This window comes from Podarcis raffonei, chromosome 1 (assembly GCF_027172205.1).
Source record: "Podarcis raffonei isolate rPodRaf1 chromosome 1, rPodRaf1.pri, whole genome shotgun sequence".
Taxonomy (NCBI): domain Eukaryota; kingdom Metazoa; phylum Chordata; class Lepidosauria; order Squamata; family Lacertidae; genus Podarcis; species Podarcis raffonei.
This window is the reverse complement of record NC_070602.1, coordinates 107,445,538-107,468,300: the sequence shown is the minus strand read 5'-3', so window position 1 is coordinate 107,468,300 and position 22,763 is coordinate 107,445,538. Positions and strand designations below refer to the sequence as shown.

General features: G+C 44.2%; 1 protein-coding gene across 7 annotated transcripts in view; it reads left to right on the top strand.

Moving 5' to 3' along the window:
- The window catches only part of FAP (fibroblast activation protein alpha), a 57,011-nt gene that overhangs the window by 4,338 nt on the left and 29,910 nt on the right, over nt 1-22,763 (top strand). For 2 of the 7 annotated variants that reach the window (XR_008332719.1, XM_053408270.1), the window contains exons 2-13: nt 30-116; nt 2,941-3,025; nt 6,457-6,525; nt 8,510-8,605; nt 9,733-9,827; nt 9,905-9,979; nt 10,525-10,577; nt 12,254-12,326; nt 14,061-14,181; nt 15,441-15,595; nt 17,210-17,313; nt 18,254-18,389. Coding sequence is in view for 6 of the 7 variants with exons in the window: in XM_053408270.1 (XP_053264245.1) it covers nt 30-116; nt 2,941-3,025; nt 6,457-6,525; nt 8,510-8,605; nt 9,733-9,827; nt 9,905-9,979; nt 10,525-10,577; nt 12,254-12,326; nt 14,061-14,181; nt 15,441-15,595; nt 17,210-17,313; nt 18,254-18,389 (1,149 nt within the window). In the remaining variant the exon portion in view is untranslated. Of the gene's footprint in view, nt 1-29; nt 117-2,191; nt 2,637-2,940; nt 3,026-6,456; nt 6,526-8,509; nt 8,606-9,732; nt 9,828-9,904; nt 9,980-10,524; nt 10,578-12,253; nt 12,327-14,060; nt 14,182-15,440; nt 15,596-17,209; nt 17,314-18,253; nt 18,390-22,763 lie in introns of those variants that run through there. The other 5 variants (XM_053408279.1, XM_053408304.1, XM_053408289.1 and 2 more) reach the window with 5 other exon arrangements.

The window sequence follows — 22,763 nt, the reverse complement described above, 5'->3', positions numbered from 1 at the left end:
AATATCTTGGTATTAATGCTTCCATCCAGCAGCACACAGGCCATTGCTGGTTTTTTGAAGCAATTGCTCCTCACCTAGAAAAGAGGATGAAGAAGCAGAAAGCCAAGACAATGGAGGTGAGCATGCTTTTTATTGACCACATGAGCAAATCACACCACAGCTAAGTTTGCCCCCCATCACTAACTTTTTTCCCTTGGCAAGGCTGTGGTTCCTTTGATTGCCACAGGGAGGCAGAAATTCAACAAGCTGAACTTTATCTGTGTATTTCTGCCCTGGCCTGAAATTCTACCTGTTGAATCTCTGCCATGCAGCTCTTAAAGGCATAGGAGGTTCTTCAGCAGAAAAGAAAAGAAAAAGTGATGAGCCCTGTTGTTCTCACGTCACACAATTCATTGAAGGCTTTCTGCCAAGATCTCCCCAAACACAGAAGCTGTCATGGAAGAAAATTGTCTGGGCCATTCATTGTTCAAATATAAAGTGTTTCTTTAGACCAGCTTCTATCTCCAGCATCTGCTGGAGAAGATCTTGTGTTTGCTGACTGTTAGTGGGCTTGGTGGCCAGGTGTAAGGTAGCTCTTTCCTCCTGCTGCTATTTCACATGAAAAGTGCAACAAGGAGAAAATGGTTCCGGTGAAAAGGCACTTGGCTCATACTCAACCTCACAAAGCTCTCCCAGTTTCTTAGCTCTGGTGTCCTTTCAGCGAAAGCTGCAAGCTGGGTGTGACAATCTTGCTAACATTTGAATGCTCTGATCCACTTCCAATCTGAGGTCATCAGCTGAGAATGTTATTAAATGCTGTTTGGCAGACCTAACCAGAAAAGGTTGGGGCTTAAGTTTCTGTGTTCAGTATGTTGAAGGGAAGTCTAGAAATCTAGAAAGGAGGGGGACACAGTCTTTGATACACAAACAATATCAGTGTTATTAACTAAGGTACCAACAGCGGAATCCTACTTAGCATGTTTCTTCAGAAGTAAATTCCACTGAATGCAATCTTCTTTAGCTTAGTGTGCTTAAGATTGCAGCATGAAGGATAGTTGGCTGCTGGCACAACTGCCCAGTACATCTTGGCCTTATGCACAAAGCAATAAGCACAATTTCTCCATCAGTACAGTCCTGTGCATTCTAAGAGGCAAGGTGCCCCTTAATTTTTCTCCTGCTCCCTTTATACATTAAATACTCTGCATGTTTTATGTAGAAGTGCTTAATGGGGCTTACGCCAAAATAAATATGTGCAGGTATGCATGTGTGCATAGGATTGCAGGTTAAAGGTTGAAGCAATGTGTACAAAAACACAAATACTAGAGTAAGGTATACATGTGTATGTATCAGAGAAAATGACACACACAGAGATACTTGCTGGCAGAGACGTAGCATGGGGGAGGGGCTGCCGGGTGAATGGCCCTGGGCACATTTTTCTGGGATGATCCCACCTCGCAAAGCAGCTTGGAGCAGGTGTCACTCCGGTGGTGGCAAGAACTGGGCTGGCGCAGCGGGCTCCGTTCACCCTCCACTTCCCATGCCCGCCTGCCCCGGGCACCAGCAAACCACGCTACGCCACTGCTTTTGGGGGGTTGACAGGAGTTATAGTTCAGCAACATTTGGAAAACAGAATATGAGAGGACCGGACATGTTCAAATAACTTTCCTGCAAAAGTATTGGAACGAATGCTCAGTAAATGGGCTGTCTGCAAGAGCCCTATCTTCACCCTTAAAGAGTCACTCCCAACAGCTGCCTTCTTCCTTTTCACAAGGAAAACTTTGTGCCAGCAAATCAAGAAGAACCCCTGGTTAATAGCTTGTCTGGAAGAGGCAAATTGTTTCTGTTTCCTTTGAAAAAACACAGTGCTAATCAAAGAGTTGTTTGGGGTCTTTGATGAGGACATAGGAGGCTGCCTAATGGCAGGTCATATTATTTCTCCATCCAGTCCAGTATTGTCTGCTCAGGCTGACAGTGGCTCTCCTGGGGTCTTGGGCAGAGGTTTTTCACCTTGTGTGATTACCTGCTATCTTTTAATTGGAGGTGCTGGAAGTTGACCTCCTTGCATGCAAAGCATGGGCCCTACTAAAGAGCTGCAGTAATTTCCCTAAGGTATAAATTAGTTTCGTGTGTGTGTGTGTGTACACACATAACCCCCCCAACTATATTTACATATGTAGATCCACAGATTCTCCACTTCTTCCTTAATTTGTTGCTGTATTATGAGTGCACCATCTTGCTTTTGAAAACGTTTCCTACTTCAAGTATTGCCAAAACGCACTGTAAATACTTCTCAGGGTGAAACAGCACATCTCCAATCTGCTGTTGAGTCACAGGACCCACAAACTCTTCATGTAAGCATCGTTAAGTTATGGTTTACATGAACGGCACTGATACAGCCAAAGGCCCGCTGCAGCCACCCACAGCTCACTTCAGGGCTGAGAACGCCCTCAAAAATCTGTTTCCTATTTTATGGAAAAACCTCTGAAATTTGGCATGGATTTTGAAAGCACATAAAGAAAACTGTCTGAGGCTTGGCCTCCGTTTGAGAAAGCTGACGCTGCTTTTGCAAACTGCTCTCAGAGATCCAGTGACCGGCATCCAGAAGAGGGAAGGAGAACTAAAAAATCTTCCTTAAGAGAACAAGCGGGAGAATGAAGGTCTGTAAAAAATAATAAAGTGATACGTAAATAGGTCTGGATTTTGGAGGGCTTTGAAAACTTTTTGTTCTGTTGCTCGGCTGTGAGAAAAGATCAGAGGCAGAAGGCACGCTCTCAATAGGAAAAAGAAACTGAAAAAGCATATGGCTCGAGACATACTTGAAGGAGACTTCAGCTGTTGGCATACAATATGCTGCTGAAATCCTATAGTTTTGCTTTGGGAGGAGGGGAATGGACTATAACAAAAGTCTTGAGAACTGTCATTTAGGGAAGACTTGAATTGTAACTGATTTCTATTCTACAGATCCAGCTGAAAATCTTAGTTGGAGTGATCTCATGTCTTTTCCTGTCTTTGTTCATTATGTGTGCTGTATTAATTCCTCCGAAAGGTAAGAATTTTCATTCCTGGAAAATACAAAATCCTATGTCCATAAACGTGTCTGCAGGCAGAATTATTTTCGGCAGGACTTAACATGCATGTAACTTTGAGTAAGTTTGCACCCTAGCTTTTCTTTCTTTCTTTTTAAGCTACAGCTAACTAGTTTAACAATAGGGGAAAAATCCATTTGCTGTCTTCTTGCCAGCACTACTGTGGGTTACCTAAGGTATAGGGATTTGGGGCTGCCATTATCTATACCCTGGAAAAATACAGATGCCTGCATGTGTCGATGCAAGGAATCTTTTCAAGTGAAAAGTCTAGTTGCATTGCCATTGGTGCGCATCACTAGTAATACATTTTGACAAGGCTACAAACAGTGTTTGGAACGGCCATCTACCTGTTAGCATGCATTTCCGAACTCATGACATTTATGGCTTGTTTTCCTCCTATCCGTTGCTTTGGATCAGGTTACTGATAATCCTGGGTACATACAGTGTGCAAGCACTTGAGTCTAATAGGGTTTCCTTATGGGATCTGGCGTCTTCCTGTATGTACACGTGAAGTCAGGCCTATCCAACAGTCACTCAGAGATTCAACATTAGTCATGCTCAGCTTATACCCACCGAAATGAATGCTCCTAAGTCAACTGATCTTAACTAATGAGTGACAGATACCACCCCATGACTGTCGTAACAGAAAGCCTCTCAAAAATAGAAAAGAAAAAGCTCACCCTACTTGTTTTTTTTTTTTAAAAAGGAAAAGAATCAATGTTTCCTTTCTTTCATCAGGATAAAATGATGGGAATGTGTATCAGTTATTTTTGTTGCTGTGCATATTGTGCGGGGAGGGGAGTCCATCCTCCGTTAGTTCTATGTTTATATAAAACAGAAAATATCCTCTATGTGTGTGGTAGAAAACCAATTATTCAGCAAAACTTAAATGCTACCTTCAACAGCTTTACCAAAAGGCCCCTTAAGCTACTATGGATGACAGCAGAGCTGAGAGATACTTAGCCTGAACTTTTGACAGGCAAAGCATATGAAAAACAGAGCAGATATTAATGAATTTTATTGCTGATGGGAGGCTAACATTTTACAGCGTATAAAACGTTCATAGCTAGTAATCTTGGCAGCCATTTATTTCTACTAGCAGTACATAGCTTTTGGCACTTGGGTGCATATTTTTAGGGCTCACCTTATGTCAGTGATTGTGAGTTGTTTCAAACTGCTTTTAATATTAGATTTTAACATAACCAGCCTGAGACCTTAGGATGATCGGGAGGTGAGGTAATTAATAATGATAATATAATTAATATTTTATCTCTGTAATCAGCTGGGACTTAATTAGACTGGCCTTCATTTGCGCTTAGCCCCAGTAACCTTGTATTCAGAACAGAGAACACAAGAGACAAGACTGCCTTGAACACATACAAAATGGCTTTTCCTTCACAATGAAGAGCTATTCCTGCATAATATATCTAAGGACTGGGAATAAGAGATTCCAGGACAAGAAGTTCCAGCTTAAGCTTAGGGGCAACTTCTGTCTTTAGACAGCTTCTGTCTTTAGGCCCTTTTTCTCAGCCAAGTGGACCCTTTGCCTCAGGCCTCAAAGCTGGACCATTGTGAAGTCAAAGTCAAAGTTTATTTGTTGTCGCGACCATCCTGGTCAATTCAAGCGACCATTGTGAACATTTCTGGTGCTGACTTCCCTCAGCAAACAGAATGTTCATGAACATTCCATGATACCACAACAGTTCATCCAGTGTGTAGGCAGGTACTAGAGCAGGAATGGGGAATCTCAGGCCCCCGGGGTGGGGGCTGAATGTGGGCCTCCAAACCTCTTCACCAGGCTCTTCATCAGACCACTCCCCTCACCTGGCACCTCAAGTGCTTTTGTCTGGCTGGAACGTGTCGTTGAACTGCAATAATGTTTCTTTCTTGCCAGGATGAGCAAAAGAGAGAAGTGTCTATAGAAATCTCCCTCTGCTGTGAGGAACACCTGTTGCTTCACTTGCTCTACCTTCTGGTCCCACTTCACCGCTAGCAGGTGGTTCTCAGAAGGTTGACCATAAGGGAGTGTGGTCTTCAGGTTGAAAAAGATTCCTCACCCCTGTATGCAATGATCCGCTACAGCCACCACCATGTCCTTCAGTACATTCCAATGTAGATTATATCACAAATATGCTGTCCGTCCTGAAGAAAAATATGAGCCCTGCAAGAGTCAGATGAAGACCATGTAGCCCTCCAGATGTTGATAGGCTCCAGCTGCCATCAGCCCCAGCCAGAATGAGCAATGGTGAAGACAGATGGGAGTTTTAGCTCAACAACATCTGGAGGGTCACAGGCTCCCCAGCCCTGAGCTACATAAATAGGTGACAAATGTTCTGTGAATAGACCTTATAACTACGAATCATGTAAGTTCCTAATACTGTGGAGCAACTTTTAGGTATTCTGGTAGAATTGCTGACAGTAGCATTTAAGATCCCCACTGCCCTCGCACCCAAACAGCATTGTCAAATATCCTTTATACCAGAAATACTATTAATAGCAGGTGTTTTATGTTAATTCTATGCTCACAATAGACATTTTTAAAAGTTTTTTTTCCTGGAATGTGTGCAGCGAGTCATAAGATTCCTTTCACTTTATGCTGATTAAAATGACACCCTTGTGTTTTAATGAACTGTAGTGTAAGCTTTTTATCCTTGGCTTTTTTGAAGCTCTCAATTAGAAACTGCCATCTGATGGGAGACGAGCTTCTTCTTCTTTCATGTACATTTATTTTGAAAGATTATTGCTAACTCAGTATTTGCTATGATAGTGATTATTTGTGTGCCTAGAGACTGGCCTTTGGGTTTATTTATCTTGACAGCTTTCTTCTGCATTCGCGCTGGCGAGGAACAGTGTCAACAGTAGAAGTGACATGTGTGTTCTAGAGTAACTAATAGTTACATAGAAGAAGAAGAAAAACAAGCATTATCTTTCCTTTTCCTTTTTAAATATTGATCTGTTAAAGTAAACGTGGTGAAATGTTTCATCAGGAGTCTGAATATATGACCTTGAGGGAAGTCCCTAAGTGAGGGAGTTATGGAGGAGCGAGTATCACCAGATACAATGACCAGATATGTTTCTCCTCTGAGCACCTACTGAAATGGTGGTCATCTCAAATCTCCTTATTTACTGCAGCGTCACGAAGTTTTTGAAAATAGATTTGAACACATAGCTACAGAAAACAAGATATTTGTTTCTGAGAAATTGCTCGCTCAGAAACAACTTAAGGCTTGTGGTAGGTATTGTTCTCACTAGGCCAGGTTAAAAACAGACACATTTTGCAAAGATGTGCTAGCTTTTTGTTTAGCTGACTTAGAGGACAGACTGAGCTCAGCCGTTCTGCTAGCAGAAGCCAGTGCAAAGACTCCTGCTAATGCAACAATGCTTTCCCCAGGACCCGCCCAAGACATTTTGGCAACTGAGGCGAACAACAAAATGCCCCCTGCCCAACAGGGAACAAGGGGTGAGTGAAGTATACATCAGGAACAAGCAAAGAATAAAGATCTACATCTACAGCAAGCTGGGGGAGGAATCAAATCAATCTTACCCAATGGTTGAAGTAGGAATCAAAGGCCTTTGTGAAGGGGGAGGGAGCGAAGATGCCTGATCTGAATCATTCTGGGTGGGTGCAGAGCCTAGCAGACCCCCTTTCCTCCTTAAGGTGGGAGGAGACTAGCAGCGCCTCTCGTTCTCCAAGAAGCTGCTAAATAGGCGGCATGGGGGGGGGAGCTGCCATGGGGCAGCAGATTCAGCCTCCAGTTAGTGTGGTGCAGCCATTACTGGCACTGCTCCAGCGGGCAATACATTCCTTGCAGGCTAGATCTGCTGCCCCTGTAGATCCTGCCACCCAAGGCAGTCGCCTCACCTTCCCTCATGGGTGGGCCAGCCCTGCATTCCTTCCGCTGCTCCCCTTACTTACCCCCCCCCATGCCTCCCAGCCCCAGATCTGCTCTGGATGGTCAGGGGAGCCCCCAGAACAACACCCAGGGGGTAGGAGAGGGGAGATCGTTCTGTTGGGCAAACAGAAATGCTTGCGCTGATGGAACGATCTCCTTGGCACTAACTAGAATTCCAGGGATTACTCTCTGATGAATCAATTTAAGACACACACAAACACACAAGTTTGTAAAATCATCTGTGGGTAAATCAAGGACAGAAATGCAACAGGAAACAATTGCAAAGTTAGCATATGAGGCTTGTACAACTGTATTTTTCAGCTGTTCTCTTTCTAATCCTTCATACAGTATGTTCCACGTAGGGAAACCAAGATGGAATGGCATGTTGACTCTTTGATCTGAGCCAACAGAGCTTAATGACAATATATTATGATGAATGCCTAAAATTGGTGAATTTCTGCAGTCTGAATTTTATTCCAAAATATTTTTTGTGAATTTCATTCACTCATTTCATTCCCCCCTCCACTTTTGGGATGTCCCCTTCACTGCCAGCAGTTTCATTTGGGTGGTTGTTCAGTGTCAGCATTTATTGGCGTATGCCTGAAATTTTTGGACATTCACAAAATTAGTCTTGGATTGTTAAAGTCTGCCAAGTTTTGGCCATTCATATGAACATGTTTTAAAAATAAATACAGTTTGAGAATTACAGCTAGGGCTGCCATACACCCGGAATTTCACAGACGTAGCAAGGAATCATCCGTCAAAAATGACGTCCTGGTGGAATTTTCAAAAAGCGGGGGGAAATGTCTGACAAAGCGCATGCATACGGCAGCCCATATAGGAGTGCTGATTTAGGGGTGATTTTCCTATAAAAAAACAAACGAACAGAGGGAACCTACTTCTTCTTTCTTAGATTTTTCCAAAGAAGCGCAACAACTTTATCCCACCCCCCAAGAATAAAGCTCAACAACTTTGCAAAAAAAAAAAAAAAAGGCTCAAAATCTTTTGAGTCCAGATTTTCACTTTTTGAAATATGGCAACCCTAAATACACTGAAGAACACAGGAAAGGGACCGGTGATTCTAAAACCTAGAACAGAGAGCTTTATTGAACATAGCCCACCTATGTTTGATATGAATGGAAAATGTTGTTTCATTGTTAATTCATTACATGGACTAGTTCAGCTGTGCTGACTGGGGCTGATGGGCACCAGATTGGAGGAGGCTGGAGTGCATGTGGAATTGACATGTGGGTGTTCCCAGTTATCAGTCAAAATGAAAACTGGCATTCTTCAGAGACATAGAAAACCAGATTCCTTCTGGTCTGAGGAAGACATCTTTTCTGTGAAATGAAGGGTTACTGCATTTCACCCAGCCTGGTACTTTTCAGCGCGGTTATAAGCGGAAGGGTATGTGTCATATAATCCTTGCAGGTCTACAACCTCCCAAACCCTCAGATTAGTGGCCAATTCAAAGGAATAAAATTCTAGAAACCATTTGTGCCTCTTGGCAGTGTTGTTATTAAATATCTCATTCCTGTTCTGTTTTTAAAGTTCGAAACAAAGGAAGCAATCCTAGACCTTTAACATTAAAAGAATATCTGGATGGAGACTTCAGTTACAAAACAATTTCTCCTTACTGGATTTCGGGTAAGGGACGGCATGATTTGTGGTTCAAGGAGTATGTGGTGCTGAAACATCATTTTGGATTATTTTTTTTAAAAAAAACATACAAACTACAAAGCTTGTGTCCATTGATGCTTTTGTTTTTGTTTTATGTTTTTTATGGGGGGTGTTTTTAAATATTTTAAGCTGCCCTGAGAAATGTAAATGCATTGGAAGTATGGGATATGTGGTTTCTAAAACGAAAAAGTAAGTGTGGCTAAAATGTTCAAGGAAAGGGAAAAGGTGAGGTGTATGGGGTTTCATTCTGCCATGTAAGTGCCTTGGTATTAACTAGTGATTGCAGATTGAGATCAATAGGATTTGCAGAAAATAGGGTGGCGGAAAAAGGGCAGGAAAGAAGGGGGTGGCAGAAAGCATGAAAGAAAAGAGCAGGGCAGAGGGAGAGAGACAGAAAGAGAGGGGGGAGGGAGGGAGGTGGCAGAAAGAGAAAGTTTCTGCTGTTTCTGTAAAGCAAGCATAATATAGAACCCAGCAGTATAAATTGTGCATCGTCTAATCTCTGCCCCTATCTCAGGCTGCGTAATGCCAGTGTGGTGTAGTGGTTAAGAGCAGTAGATTCGTAATCTGGGGGACTGGGTCCGATTCCCCGCTCCTCCACATGCAGCTGCTGGGTGACCTTGGGCTAGTCACACTTCTCTGAAGTCTCTCAGCCCCACTCACCTCACAGAGTGTTTGTTGTGGGGGAGGAAGGGAAAGGAGAATGTTAGCCGCTTTGAGACTCCTTCGGATAGTGATAAAGTGGGATATCATATCCAAACTACTACTACTCTTCTTCTTCTTCTTCTTCTTCTTCTTCTTCTTCTTCATACATTAAAAACACATGACTTCCCCAAAGAATCCTGGGAAATGTAGTTTACCCCCCACGTAACTGCAGTCCCCTGCATGCTTAACAAAGTACAGTTCCCTGGATTTGAGCTACCTGAGATGGCTCCATCTCCCCCGCCTCCACAACCTGAATTACAGCATCAAAGTATTGTTATTTTAGATCCATTTCCAACGTCATTTGCTGTAACAGATGCTGTAGTGAGATGACATTTGTAACCAAGCTTATTGTAATCATTCAGGCTATGTTTTTCCTCCTCCCTCCTAAGGAAATGAATATCTCCATCAGTTCTCAGAAGATGATATAATTCTTTACAATGTTGAATATGGGCAGTCACACACACTCCTGTCTAACAGCGTACTTGTACGTATTACTGTAATTTTTAAAATTGATCAAAAGGCCATGCTTTGGTTTCTAATTCATATCTTTAAATCTTTTAGAAAAAAGTCAATGCCACAAACTATATCCTGTCAGCTGACCAGAATTTCATGCTGTTGGAAAGCAACTACTCTAAGGTAAAATGTTTTCCAGCTGAGATTTGTGGACAGAATCCAGTGCATTTGTTATGTTTGTGTAACTCCCCGTTTTTAGTGAACATTGGTCACGTTGTTAGTGAATGATAGAACTCCCCCCTCCACCCATGTGGTCCCCATGTCCTCCCCAAATCTGCTCCATAGGTTTCGGGGAAATTCGCGCTGGCCACGCGAAATGCGAAAAAACTTTGTCCATGGGTTGCCTGAGTCTCATGGTGGGTCTCAGGGATGTGCGCTGTAGATGTCAACACACTCTACTTGGCTGAACAACCTGTGTAATTATTGTCCTTTATACTTTCTGGAAGCTAACCCGCTATCACCACCAGGAAACATTTCCAGCAACTTCCACAAGGTGGGCTGTGTTGTGATAACTGGTGCTAGGACAGTGCCATTGTGAAGGTTCGCAGAGCTTTCATAAAGGGAAACTGTCTTCTGTTAAAAAAAGTGTTGGGAGGAATACTGTATGTTACTATGTTTTGGCTGTAATAATAACTAATCATGTTATGTTTCTGTTGTAACTTTTTCAGCTCTGGAGGTACTCTTATACAGCATCCTATCACATTTATGATCTTGGAAACAGGTAAGACTGAAAAGGTTTTCTTTTATACTGACCCACGAGTCAATCTGTTCTGTGTTTGCTCTTGGTCTTCTATTTGGGCTCCTTTAAGGCATACTTTTTTTCCTCTTAGGAGAACAGTGATGGCCACCAACTTGGGGGGGCTTTAAAAGACAAAATCAGGGAGGATAAGACAGTCAATGGCTACCAGACTATGCTCTGCCTCCACAGTAGTAATAATAAGAATAAGAATAATTAATAATAATTTATTATTTATACCCCACCCATCTGGCTGGGTTTCCCCAGCCACTCTGGGCAGCTTCCAACAAAACACTAAAATACAATAACCTATTAAACATTAAAAGCTTCCCTAAACAGGGCTGCCTTCAGATGTCTTTTAAAAGTTTGGTAGTTATTTTTCTGTGTGACATCTGGTGGGAGGGTGTTCCACAGGGAGGGCGCCACTACCGAGAAGGCCCTCTTCCTGGCTCCCTGTAACTTGGCTTCTCGCAGTGAGAGAACCTCCAGAAGGCCCTCAGCCCTGGACCTCAGTGTCCAGGCAGAACGATGGGGGTGGAGACGCTCCTTCAGGTATACTGGTCAGAGATAGCAATGCTTCTGAATTCCTGTTGCTGGAATCCACAGGAAGGGAGAGTGTGTTCTTGTGCTCAGGTCCTGCTTGAGGGCAGTGGTGCCAACTTGGCCCCCAGATTGTGGCGCCATGACGTCACTTGCGCCATTGCGTGTGCATGCTGCTTGGCCTCCGCCTGCCACCGCCACCCACTGCCTTGCCTCCTCTGGCTCTCCGGTGTGGTGGCAACTGGGCCAGGGCCTCTGCTTCTGCTGTGGGGCCTCAGTTAGGGCTTGCCGCAGATATGCTTGGGCACCCATAATGGGAATTTTGTGGGTGCCAAGGTGCCCCAGGCTCCTGTGAGTTGGCGCCTATGCCTGAGGGGTCCCTTATGGTTGACAACTGTGAGAACAAGGAGCTAGACTAGATCAACCACTGCTCTCCTTATGTTCTTCTATTAGTTAGGCTAGCTAATGGGCACATTGTTTCCAGTGACATTGCTAAATTATCTGCTTCTAAATGGTTATATCCAATGCTGCACATAGCAAATTCTGTTCACGCAATGGGACTTCCCCTTCCTCTCTTCTCCCTGCGTGCCCTCTGGAGCAGATTCTAAAGGTGTGCAAGGAAGGGGAGAGGAAAGTTCTGTTGCATAAGCAGAAGTCTACTGCACTCGCGGAACTCCACCACCGGATATGACCCAAATACTCTCGGCGTGTGCAGTTTTTAGGCTCCCTTAAATCACAGCATTGCCATGACTACAGGAATACAATGGGGCTTGCCTCTGCTGCCCAGATGCTAAACACATTGACTTGGGAATAAGCTCAGTCAAATTGTTGAAAGAGAGAGTCGACATATTATAAAGTAAAAAATAATAAAATGAGTATCTGTAACCATGTACATGCCTAGATGGCTGCCCCCAACTATAACAAGAAATTAAATAAGAAAAGAAGCACCAGCGTTGGTGGGCTCCATTGTGCCCATGCCCACCTAGGTGCTCACGAGGGTCCTTTTGGTTTGCTGCTGACCCTTCTTTGGGGATTTTTGGGGGAAGCCAAGGGCTTTAAATGAAATCTGACCTTGAAATACCAAGCTTGCCTTTGCTTCTTTCATTTCTTTCCCTTTGCAGTGCTTTTGTCAAAGGACACGAGCTTCCACATGACATTCAGTATATAGCCTGGTCACCTGTTGGACACAAATTGGTCAGTAAGCTCACGAAGTGTGAGAATAACGCTTCTATTTTTATGAGATTCATTTGCCTTTAGTGTTTGCGCAGGGATCGTTTTTGCAGGCCTTCTTATCTCTGCTTATCAGCTGTGCTTTAGAATATTGACTCTTAAAAAGATAAACACTCCATGGCTGCCTGGAACTGTGGGTGCTTTAGCACAGAGCCCTGGCAATTGTTGGACCACTTTGTCTTCTCCGAAAACTAGACAAACCCAAGATACAGGGACCAGGGTGTTAGGGTCTCTTCATTTGCTATTTACCCAAAGACTGTAGTTTCTGACCCTCTTCTGTCTGCCCAGATGCAAAGAGAGCACTATTGCCACACTGCAGTTCATTTCAGCAGTTTCCCCATTCTTGGGGTTCATATTTCTTCTGTACCACCATGAACCTCTAACCCACCCTCCCTACTGAGAAAAGCATCAGGAAGGGTGGATTAAGGATTGTGAAGCTAGAGTGAGGTGCGTGCCCTCTGCTGGGAGGACCGAGCCCTTAAGATTCATTGCTTGTGGCCTCCCAAAAACATGGCCATGAATCAGGTCCCTTGTTACGTACCCTCTCAGCTCTATTAGCTGCAAGTCAATTTCTGCAAGCTTTGGCACTGAGAGCTGTCCTGTTCCACAAAAACCTAGAGAAGGGCCCCTATTTGTGCCCTATTTCTCCAGGACAATATACAAAGTAATAGGGAGGATGAGGCTGTTGGTGGCTATTAGCCAGGATGGCGATGTTCTCCCTCCACTATCCATGGCAAAATGCCTCTGAATACTGAATTCCAGCAGCGATCTGGTAGGCTGCTATGAGGACAAAATGCTGGACTAGCTGGACCTTTGGAATGGTTCAACCCCCTGGGCCGTATATAAATGCAGCAAATAATAAATAAATATATGGCCATTGTGTTTTATGCAGACAACAAATCTGTGAGATCAGGTAGGCTTGGAAATATTGACTTGCCCACAGCCACCAGTTGTGCTTTAAGGCTGAGCAAGGACTTGAACCCAGATTTTCCTAGTCCACTGGCAATATTGTATGGACTCAAGCATACTAGCTTTGCCCCTCCAGAAGCTGCTGGGCTTCAATTCCCACCACTGAACAGGTTTCCAATTGTTTAAAAATGTTTTAAATATGCTTTTGGTTTATCTTTCCGCTCTGTTGTCTTACCACATAGGTGTTTGCTGCCCTGGGCTTCTGTGAGAGGAAGGGCAGGAAAGAAAGTTGAATAGTAGGGTGGTATCCATTGCTACTCAGAGGAGACCCATTGAAAATAACAGACATGAGCAACTTGGGTGCATTCATTTAAACAGGCCTATGCTGAGTAAAATTTAGCTGGATACAACCATTCTTATTCATCATCCCCAGCCAGCATAGTCACTAGTTAGGGATGGTTGAATATGCAGTCCAGCAATAGGTTCTTCATTGCTGATATGCATGGCATGAATCAGATCTCCAAATTCTTGTGTGTGAGTGAGTGAGTGAAAAGGCCCCCATTCACACAGGAGAGATATAATTTTATCCTCTACTTGTCAGCCCCTAGCCACACTGAGCATTACTCCAAAGGATTTTCCTTGCAGCCTAGGGGAGTGAAAACTTGCACACCCTCTGTTGTGTAGAAACAGAAGTGCCTTCTGTCCTTTGCATCTAATTCCCTGTGTAGATGTGCTACTGTCCTCAATAACTTTGACTGCATAAAATGATTTTGGGGTTTTTCTTCCCAGGTTTATGTGTATCAGAATAATATCTATTTGAAACAAGGCCCCAGAGAACCTGCTGTTCAAATAACTACAAATGGTTATTGGAATGAAATATTTAATGGAATCCCTGACTGGGTCTACGAAGGTAAACATCAACCTGAAATCAATATTATTGCCACATGAGGCAAGAGTTGGGCAGCAAAAAGATGTGATGCCCTGAGCTGCAGCCAAATGTTGTTCATAGTGCTGTGTTTGTGTAGAAGGCTTTTATTTCTTATAAGGAGTCCCTTCCTCAAAACTGCAAAAAGCTAACTGCTAACTACAAGCCAGCATGGTTATTCACCATCATAATTTACTATTTGTCAACAGCTTTGCTCAACGTTTTACAGCAATAACATGCATTCTCACTGTGGTTTCCTAACATCCCGTATCTTGGGTTTTCACATCCTGCCACATATTTCTTCAGAGTAGGGTGGGGGGATATTTCCTTGTTAGTTTCTGCTAGGTTTTAGACCTACCCACTTTTGTACGTTCCTCAGATATCTGTCATAAAACTATCTGTCCAACTTAAGAACTAGTATCGTGTTTATCTGTAATATTAGGACACAATTTCTTCTAATTTGGCTTCTGAAACACTCCACTGATAAAAGAGACTCTGCCTTGTGGGCTAATAAGGCCCAAACCTCATCATTTGGTTCGCTTGGCCATTTCAGCCAATATTACCTGTACCCTTCAGTCAAAATTACTCACGTTCTTTATCTCAAGAGTATTTAACATCTATGAATATTTTACATTCTTTGAATTGTCATTCTTGTTGCTCTTATTTGTACATCATGAATTAGAAACAAAAGGCTCCTCACGTTGCTTGCCAACCGCATCTATCTCCTGACTTCATGCAAATCCAATGGGAACTGTGTGATGACAGCCTTGCATTTTTATGTATATAGGAAGAAAAAATATATAACCCATGCTATTAACTAACATTCTTACACATTTAGCTCTGCAATGTTCTTGGACATAGTTACATTTATTTAGGTGAATAACTAGGGCCTCCCAAACAGGGAACCCTCATAACATAAATCCATCACTGCCAATAAGGCTGGAATAATGCTATGCTTTGTTGCACTAGATTAGCTTAGGAATAGGTATGCCCTATTCTCTCCCCTTCCCTTTTTAAACTAGCTATGGTATTTATCCAGAAAAAAATCTGTACAGCAGAAACAATGTCTCACGTGTCATTCAAGTTGCGGGCTTACCACTGGGACAGAGCTGCCTTGCTTGTTTGATGCATGGCAGCTTATCAGATAAATGGGTTCTATGTACAGTGGTGTCCTTACAAGATAATGGTAGCTCATGATCCTCTTTTGTAGTAGAATAACGTATATTTAACATGATTTCTCTTAGAGGAAATGCTTGCTGTAAAATATGCACTGTGGTGGTCTCCAAATGCAAAGAATGTGGCATACCTACAGTTTAATGATACTGGAATACCAGTTATTGAATATTCATATTATGGTGAAGATCAATATCCTAGAAAAATAAAGATACCATATCCAAAGGTATGTTTGGGGTTTTGTTGTTTGCTTTGCTTGGCTCTGTTGAATGAGTTCTGATCATATTTTAGCGTAGAAATGCTTGGATTTCTAAGATGTAATTGCTGGATTTTAATGCCTATTAGTAAACTAACTATTGGGTTAAGCATTGTATATTTTGATGAAGACATAATAAAGGGTCTGGTCCATCATTTCACCTTTACCACTGGACATACTCAGCCCTTGTCAGGCATAAGGGAATCTGATCCCCACACAGTAGGCTGCCAGGAACAGATAGACAAGGGAAGTCTTACCAATGTCCTTTATTTAATATTCACAGAGATGCTGCCTCTTTGAGTAATGGCATTGTTCTGAGTAATCTCCACACACACATCAATTGTCAACAGCACCACCCACCTTACGATTTGGGCGATTTGTCTCCAAGCGCTTTGCTCTCCTACTTTCAGTGCTTGCTGGGTTCTGGGAGAAGGAGGGTCTGGAAAGCTTTCTAGTCAGCCAGCTGTTCTAGCTCTGCCTCCCTTGCCTCCTCCTCTCTCATTATTTCCCAGCTCTGCCCGTCATCTACCTCGAAGCTGTGACCTCTCACAAATCACTGTTGTCAATCTATACTGTCTTCCTCTTCTCTGGAAGGTTCAGGCTGGGTAGGCGGGCTCCACCATTCCTCCTCTGTCCAGTCCCTGACATCCCTTCTGGTAGCATAATTCTCCATGTCCAGGATGGCTGCCGACAGAAAAGGGTAGAGACTGGTCGTAAAAGGTTCTTATGCATGCAGGGAGAGGAGGGCAAGAGGCAGCTAAAGACTGGATCCTTCCCTTCAGTATTTTGAATGGGAAGTGTTTGGGTGAGTCAAAGTTGAGCCAGCTGGCCTGGAGAGCGACTGTAAGAACTTCCCCACAGCTGTGGGTTGCTTCCAGGGAGAAGCCTATTGTGTGGGCAATTCATTTGTGGATGGCAGTTGTGTTGTGGTGAGAGCACAAATGCAACTCGTGAATGTGTAAAGTGTGATTCATGGCATGCCTGGGATATTGCTATTTTAAAAAACTGATTTATTGTGTTGTATCTTTGTATTTACATTTCCCGTGGTCTTAATGTATTTTCTTTTGTATTAATACAAATCTTGGCCAAACAGCAGTATAGAAGAAAAACATATGATGATGATGAAATATATTATAATCTATTTGCTCAGTGCCTACTGCGAACTTTCTTTCCGTAAAGGAACAGGGCTCACATGTATGTTAGCTTTTCTCAAACTTGGGTTCCCATATGTTGTTGAACTACAACTCCCATCACCCCTAATTAGTAGGACCAGTAGTCAGAGGGGATGGGAGTTGTAGTCAAAGTCCACTTACCCTCTTTTGGGGTGGGGTGGCATTGCAGGATGGCCAGCGCTCCCCCCCCCTATGATGCAGAGCTGGGGTCCCGGGGGCTGCTCTTGCTGGAGTGTGAACTTTGGCTTGCACTCCCAGCTTGAAATCCAGCTGTGTGCCAGCCTGCCAAATTTGCCAATGGCAGGCTGGCACGGAGGTCAGAGCTTCTTGGGAGTGGGCCTGGGGGAGCAATCAGGCTTCCCTCCATTCCCTGGAGATTATTTTGAACCTGATTATATGTTTTCCTTTGAAGGCTGGGGCTAAAAATCCTACCGTCAGAGTGTTTGTTGTTGATGCTACTTATCCTGAAGCTTTAGGTCCTAAGGAAGTACCTCCTCCAGCAGCGATAGCATCAAGGTAGTATTTTGTGAAACTGATATTTTCTTCTCCGTTTCTTTTCTTTTAGCAATAGAATTTTTATTTTAAATAGTTTGACCCTGGGCTCCCCACCACCTCCACCCCTTGCAGATCTGTTCTATGGAAATAGTGTAGATGCTTGCTTTTCATTTTCCACTGCCATTGAAAAACTGCAGGTGATATCCTACTAAGTCAAAGACCCACTGGAATTGGTGAACTTATGTTCCCTTTCCCCTTTGATTTTAATGGGTCTTTTAATGGGAAGACAAATGTTGGACATTACTCCGACAGGCATAGGGAACATGGGCATAGCCAGGGGGAACAGGAGGGGCAGCTGTCCCCTTCACCATCAAGTCAATAAATAAAAATACTGAACTAAAAGTAGAAATTGTGGAAAGATTTGGGCAGATTTTTCTGAGCATTTGGAGTCAAAAGAAAGCAATTTAAAACAACTGTTGTCGAGACATTTCATTCCAAATCTGGTAGACAAAGCCAGACAGAGGATGATGACAGGTGGGTGTCCTGACCCCCCTCCCCACATAAATCCTGGCTATGCCCATGGTGGGGAACCTTGGGCCAGGAGCTTGCATGAGGCCCTCCAAACCTCTGCCTGGCCCTCAGGCCTTTCCTTAGACCATACACCCCTCTCAGCCACATCCCCTCTCCCCACGCCACACCCTTCAACAGCCCTACTTCATACCCTCCTCAAGTGTTTTGGCCTCGCTAGAATGTGTTCTTGCACACTGAGAATGCTTCCCCTCAGTCTGTCTGGAGGATCTGTAACTGTGGGATGTGTAAGTGTGGCCTTGAAAAGTTGCCCAGGTCGGAATGCATTCCTTGGTTTGAAAGAGGTCTGGCTTGTCACAGATGTATTATTAAGCATGCCATGCTGACCCCTCTCATAGTAAACAGCCCCTTTCTCTCCACTCTTCTTCTCCAGCGACCACTATGTCACTTGGATTACTTGGGTGAGAGACAACCGAATCTGCGTGCAGTGGCTGAAAAGGATCCAAAACTTTTCCGTGTCAGCCATCTGCGACTACAATGACCGCTCCAGGTCCTGGGACTGCCCACAGGTACTGTTTCCCACCAAGCTAGTATTTTGATAGAAGAGTTGCAGGAGTAGCTTCTGTTACCCACTGGTGAGCATTCACGGTCACTGTATTACTTTTGTGCAAAAGTGTGTGCGGGGGAGGACAGCCAGCCTTTATTGGGTCCCAAGCCCCACCCACTTGGCCCGGCCAGATTGGCCAGGATTCAAATCAACAGGTGGCGGGAAAGCCTGCCCATCTCCAGTGGCTGGCCTGGGAATTCCCCAATGGTCGACTGCCTAGCCCCAGCATTGCTCCTGAAGGGAAGGAGCTGGACATGATGGGCCGCAATAGCTGCCCACCCTGTGACCGGGTAAGCAGCCAGTCGTATTCCTTTTGTGCAAAGGTGGGGGAAGGGAAGAGTTTTCCGAACACTGGGTTGGACCCCATGCTCTTGTGATTGGGGCTCTGCTCACAGACAGTTCCCACTAATTGCTAGGGGCAATTTTCAGCAATTTCCCCTGAAGCCCAAGGAAGGGCGGTAGCTCACTGACAAGTTCTGGGTTCAGTCCCTGGCATCACCAGGGAAGACTAGGAAATACTTAGTGCCTGAAACCCAGGAGAGCCACTGCCAGTCTGAGCTAGATGAACCCTTGGTCCGACTCAGGGCTCATCCATACTGTGGTTTCATGTGGGTAGGAAGCTTCCGGGATCTCCATTAACTCTTCATTGTCCATATTACATTCTCCAAATCATGGCCTTCCCACACTTTCCTCTCCCTCAATCCAGATTTTCTTCTGTAAAGGTAAAGGTACCCTGACCGTTAGGTCCAGTCGCAAACGACTCTGGGGTTGCGGCGCTCATCTCACTCTAAAAGCCGAGGGAGCTGGCGTTTGTCTGCAGACAGCTTCCGGATGATGTGGCCAGCATGACTAAGCTGCTTCTGGCGAACCAGAGCAGCACACGGAAACGCCGTATACCTTCCCGCCGGAGCGGTACCTATTTACCTACTTGCACTTTGACGTGCTTTCAAACTGCTAGGTGGGCAGGAGTTCTTCTGTAAGGGATACCCTAAAAAGGAGTATCTACCACTGACCTACAGGCAGGGCTGTTTTCAGCCAGAATGGCACCATTGCCATTATAAGAGAACACAGGAGGCCTTCATGGTGAGTTCTGGCACCTCTTTTTCTGGAAAAATAGCACTGCCTAAGGGCTATGGCCCTGCCCTTATATTCTTACACCCACTAATGGGGTTACTGTACTTGAATTCTCTTTGCCTTATTCATACCATTGTTGGCAGTGGCCCTGCTGATCTACACGGAACACAGAGTCAGGTTTCAAGCTGCCAAATTATGCTCACTGGACTTGGAACTAGCATCGTGGCAACGTCAGGTCCAAACTCCAGGATAATTGCACTTCTCAGCATGTCCTTGCCTGATGAGAGTCACTGCTGAAACCCCCACCATGTTCTGTTTATCAAGTGCTTTTTACCATATCAATCTGTGCACCAATGGTTAGTTAACAGGAGTGCGAGCAGATGGGAGAACTCCATTAAGCAGTGTTTGCTCAAAAGATCTCTAGGGGAATATATTTCCATCTCTTACTTTGTTTTCCGATTAAACCGGAAGTAATAATGCGTAAGAAATGTGGACTACTTCATATACTGGAAGATAATAAAAATGCAGTGGGAAAACAGTGTGAGGAGATACAGTGCGCTGAACTTTATGTTTATGTTCAGCAAATATGTCCCGATGAATAAAAATTAAACGCAGGCAAGAATTTGTGCGGTCAGCCAGAAATGCCCACCAAACTCAACTTTTTGAACGTGAAATAGAAGTTAAATTGGGATCGCTTATAGAAATTAAAACATGGACATGATTCTGTTTGCCCCCCCACACTTGAATTAAACTGTAGCTATGCCTAATTGTATACAGGGCCAGAGGCACCTAGTTAATGGAAGGTGTTGTGCAGGAAAATACATGAGAGGAAGACGCAATATGCTAATCTGCTTGCCCCATTATGCTTTCCAGCTATCAATCATGTAAGCAATGTTTTCAACTATCTTGCTAATATGCTTGAGAGAAACCTCTGTACTCCTTTGCCAAGAAACTCTGTGTGTTTGTGTGTGTGTTATTTTAACACAGTTTCCATGCAGGAGGTGAAAAACCCTCTACTTGCTTCCTTTCTGGATTCAGTATTTCCATACACCACACTCTCTGTCAGGGACTGGGCAGAGGAGGGGTAGGAATGGTGGAAACTGCCTCCTCAGCCTGAACCTTCCAGAAAAGAGGGAGATAGTATAGATTTACAGCAGGAGTTTGTGTGTTGAGGACCCGCCACCCGCATGGAGTTAAATAAGACACAAGGACACATGTATTTTGGGTTAATGGGCTAAAATAAGGCCACAACTTGATTGGTTACAGCATGTGAGAGGTATTGGCTTAGGCACTGGATCAAACAATCTATACCTGATCCCAGCGGAGGGGTCAATCGAGGGTTAACAGCCAATGGGAGGAGCTTGTTGATGCAAATACAACTGAAACCTTCCCCAGACATCACCGGGGGTCGTGCCATGGCCCTAGCCACCAGCAGGGCATCGGACTGGATCCACGACTGCCGGATTCCTTTAACGGAATACTCAAACAAGGGGAGTGGTAGGTAATGGCCACAACCTGCCCTCCAACATACCACACATATTCCAATGCCTAACTGCCAATACCCAACAAGTTGTGACTTTTGCTACGAGGTAGGCGAAAACCAAGAGGCTGGTGCCAATTTGCCAAATGGATAAAATTCCTACCAGGCCCCCTGGGCAACCAAGGCAACCAACCGAAGTCCATAGCAAGGTCAACAGAAACATAGAAATGACCTAAAGGGAGGGAGGGCAGGTGATCCGAAGAAAACAGGAAGCCAAATAAGGCTCCAGTGCCACCGCGGCCGCTTAAGCACTTAAACCCCGCTTAAACCCCACCCACAAGCCAGCCCTATTGGCTGGCTAATAGGCTTGGCATGGCAGCTGGGGGAAGGCTGACATAGGGGGCCAAATACACTCCCCTGCTGATGCGAGAGTCTGTTCCCGCTCACAACTCCTCCCCTCTGGAAGGAGGAAAGGTCTTGCGGAAGGTCCCAGCTCAGAGGCTGCAGAGGGTAGAAGCTGGGAAATATTGGGAGAGGAGCAGGAAGAAGAAGAAGCACCAGGGGAGAGACCGCTGACAGACTCAATGTCTTTAGAAAGCATTCCAGACCCTTCCCCTCCCAGAACCTGGTGGGCATTGAAAGTAGGAGAACAGAAAGCTCAGAGGCAGAAAGCACAGATCAGCCAACGTAGGGATGGCGTATAATAGGAGAGGGGTGTGACTTTACTTGGAGCAACGCCATTAGAGGCACCTTTTCTAGGCCTCTCTCTGTGAATATTGAATAAAAGACGGTAAGAACTCTCCTTGTTTATCTAATTCTTGGCTGCCTACCGTGGCAGATTCCCTAAAGCCTGACACTATCCGTCCAATGAATTTGATGAGGCATTGGACCTCTGGTGGCCCCCATGTCAGAATCCCTCTTATCTACCTCCAATTTATTTCTGTTTGTGCACAAGAAAGAATAGGTAGGCTTACTGCCAGAAAAGGACAGCAACACAAGTGTGGTGGCATCCTTCCAATGACTGTTGTCAATCACCACCATTATGTAATCGCCCACAATTGGCTCAGTGTTGCAAAGCATTGTGGGAAATTATAATTCTGGCAACCCAAAACTCATCAGGGCATTGTTAAAAGGGCTCCAGGGCACTGGTGGATCCTTGGCAACTCCTTGAGAGTAGCACCTGCTGGCATCCACTTTGACTGTGTTTTTTATTTCTCTTATGTGATATAAATGCAAACAAACAGCCCTAGCCAGTGGACATAATACTGGGAGGTTCCTTTCCCTCTTAATAAAATTATTGACAGAATTGGGTGTTCAGGATAGTGCAATAGTTGACAGAGAAGTCATAACTCTGCTACTGAGCTGCAACATGGTGGATTTTTAAAAATGGAAAATAATTCCTTCAGAGAGCAAATGTACTGAAAACATTCCACAGGGATCCAGACTGTGGGGAAAAAATGTTTCATCAACAGCATTTAAATAAATCTAAGAGAAAATAAACATGTTATGTATATGTATAAATGAGTTGTATGCAACACTCAGCCGTAGCCTGCTATTACTTCATTTTCATTTTGCAATTAGAGTGCTAAACATCTGAGCCATACATTAATTTTGGCAGGTCACTGAGCACTTTGAAGTGATTCATAAGCCAATGTTTAAACACACTAAAAGTCTTTTAGAATATCAGCGTGTAATTGTATTGATCTGTAATAGCATGCCATCAGGTTTTGTACATAACATTCCAATCAAACAGTTGAACGAAGCTGGAAGAAACAATCAGAG